This window comes from Apaloderma vittatum, unplaced genomic scaffold, assembly GCF_000703405.1.
Source record: "Apaloderma vittatum isolate BGI_N311 unplaced genomic scaffold, ASM70340v1 scaffold10580, whole genome shotgun sequence".
NCBI classification, from domain to species: Eukaryota; Metazoa; Chordata; class Aves; order Trogoniformes; family Trogonidae; genus Apaloderma; species Apaloderma vittatum.
The window spans coordinates 27,932-28,633 of NW_009695060.1; the positions used below are offsets into that span (position 1 = coordinate 27,932).

The 702-nt window shown below is 54.7% G+C and overlaps 1 protein-coding gene across 1 annotated transcript in view; it reads left to right on the forward strand.

Moving 5' to 3' along the window:
- The window catches only part of LOC104274248 (rho GTPase-activating protein 26), a gene marked incomplete at both ends in the record, with an annotated part of 44,392 nt that overhangs the window by 16,253 nt on the left and 27,437 nt on the right, over positions 1 to 702 (forward strand). Inside the window, one exon of the mRNA XM_009869823.1 lies at positions 423 to 528. Coding sequence (XP_009868125.1) covers positions 423 to 528 — 106 coding nt within the window. The remainder of the gene's footprint in view (positions 1 to 422; positions 529 to 702) is intronic.

Here is a 702-nt window from a genome sequence, read left to right on the forward strand (position 1 = left end):
CTTATTTTGACCATCCCCTGCCGAGAGGAGGGAGGCTGTTGCTGAACAACACCTTTGGTGTTGGGATGAGTTGGGATGCCTGGGCGCCGTGCTGGGCACGCCCTCGCGGTGCTTGGCAAGACGTCGGGTGGGAACTGATGGCTTGAGCCAGCCCCAGCCCCGATCGCAGCTGGCTTTTGGCACGGCTGGCACCTGCTCCCGGCTCGCTGCTTCAGCCCCTTAGTTCCTTCCTTTTGGAAACAACTGGTTGGAGGTGGTAGAAAGGAAAGTGCTGTGGAGAGTATCCACAATGTGCCTGGGTGTGGGGAGTGGGAACATCAGGTCCCTGGGATTTCTGTTGGTGTGAACGTTCAGGCCTGGGTGCCTCCTTCTGTAATAACCCCCGTGACGCGGAGATAAATCATCTTTTGTTTCCAACGCAGAGCTGGAGAATCAGGAGTCAAGGGTGTCAGAGATCCACAACCTCGTTCATCGGCTCCCGGAGAAAAACAGGCAGATGCTGCACTTGCTCATGAACCACTTGGCAAAGTATGTTTATGACTGATAATGTTTTTCTGTCCTTTTTCCACTTCCTCTGAGAGCTAATAGCGGTAGAAAAGTTTCCTTGTGTGCTGTGTTGAGTCATATCTGGTTGGCGAGTCGCTGGAAACCCGTGTGTGAGCGAAACGGTGGCTGGCAGAAGCGGGGTGGAGGGGAGGAGGT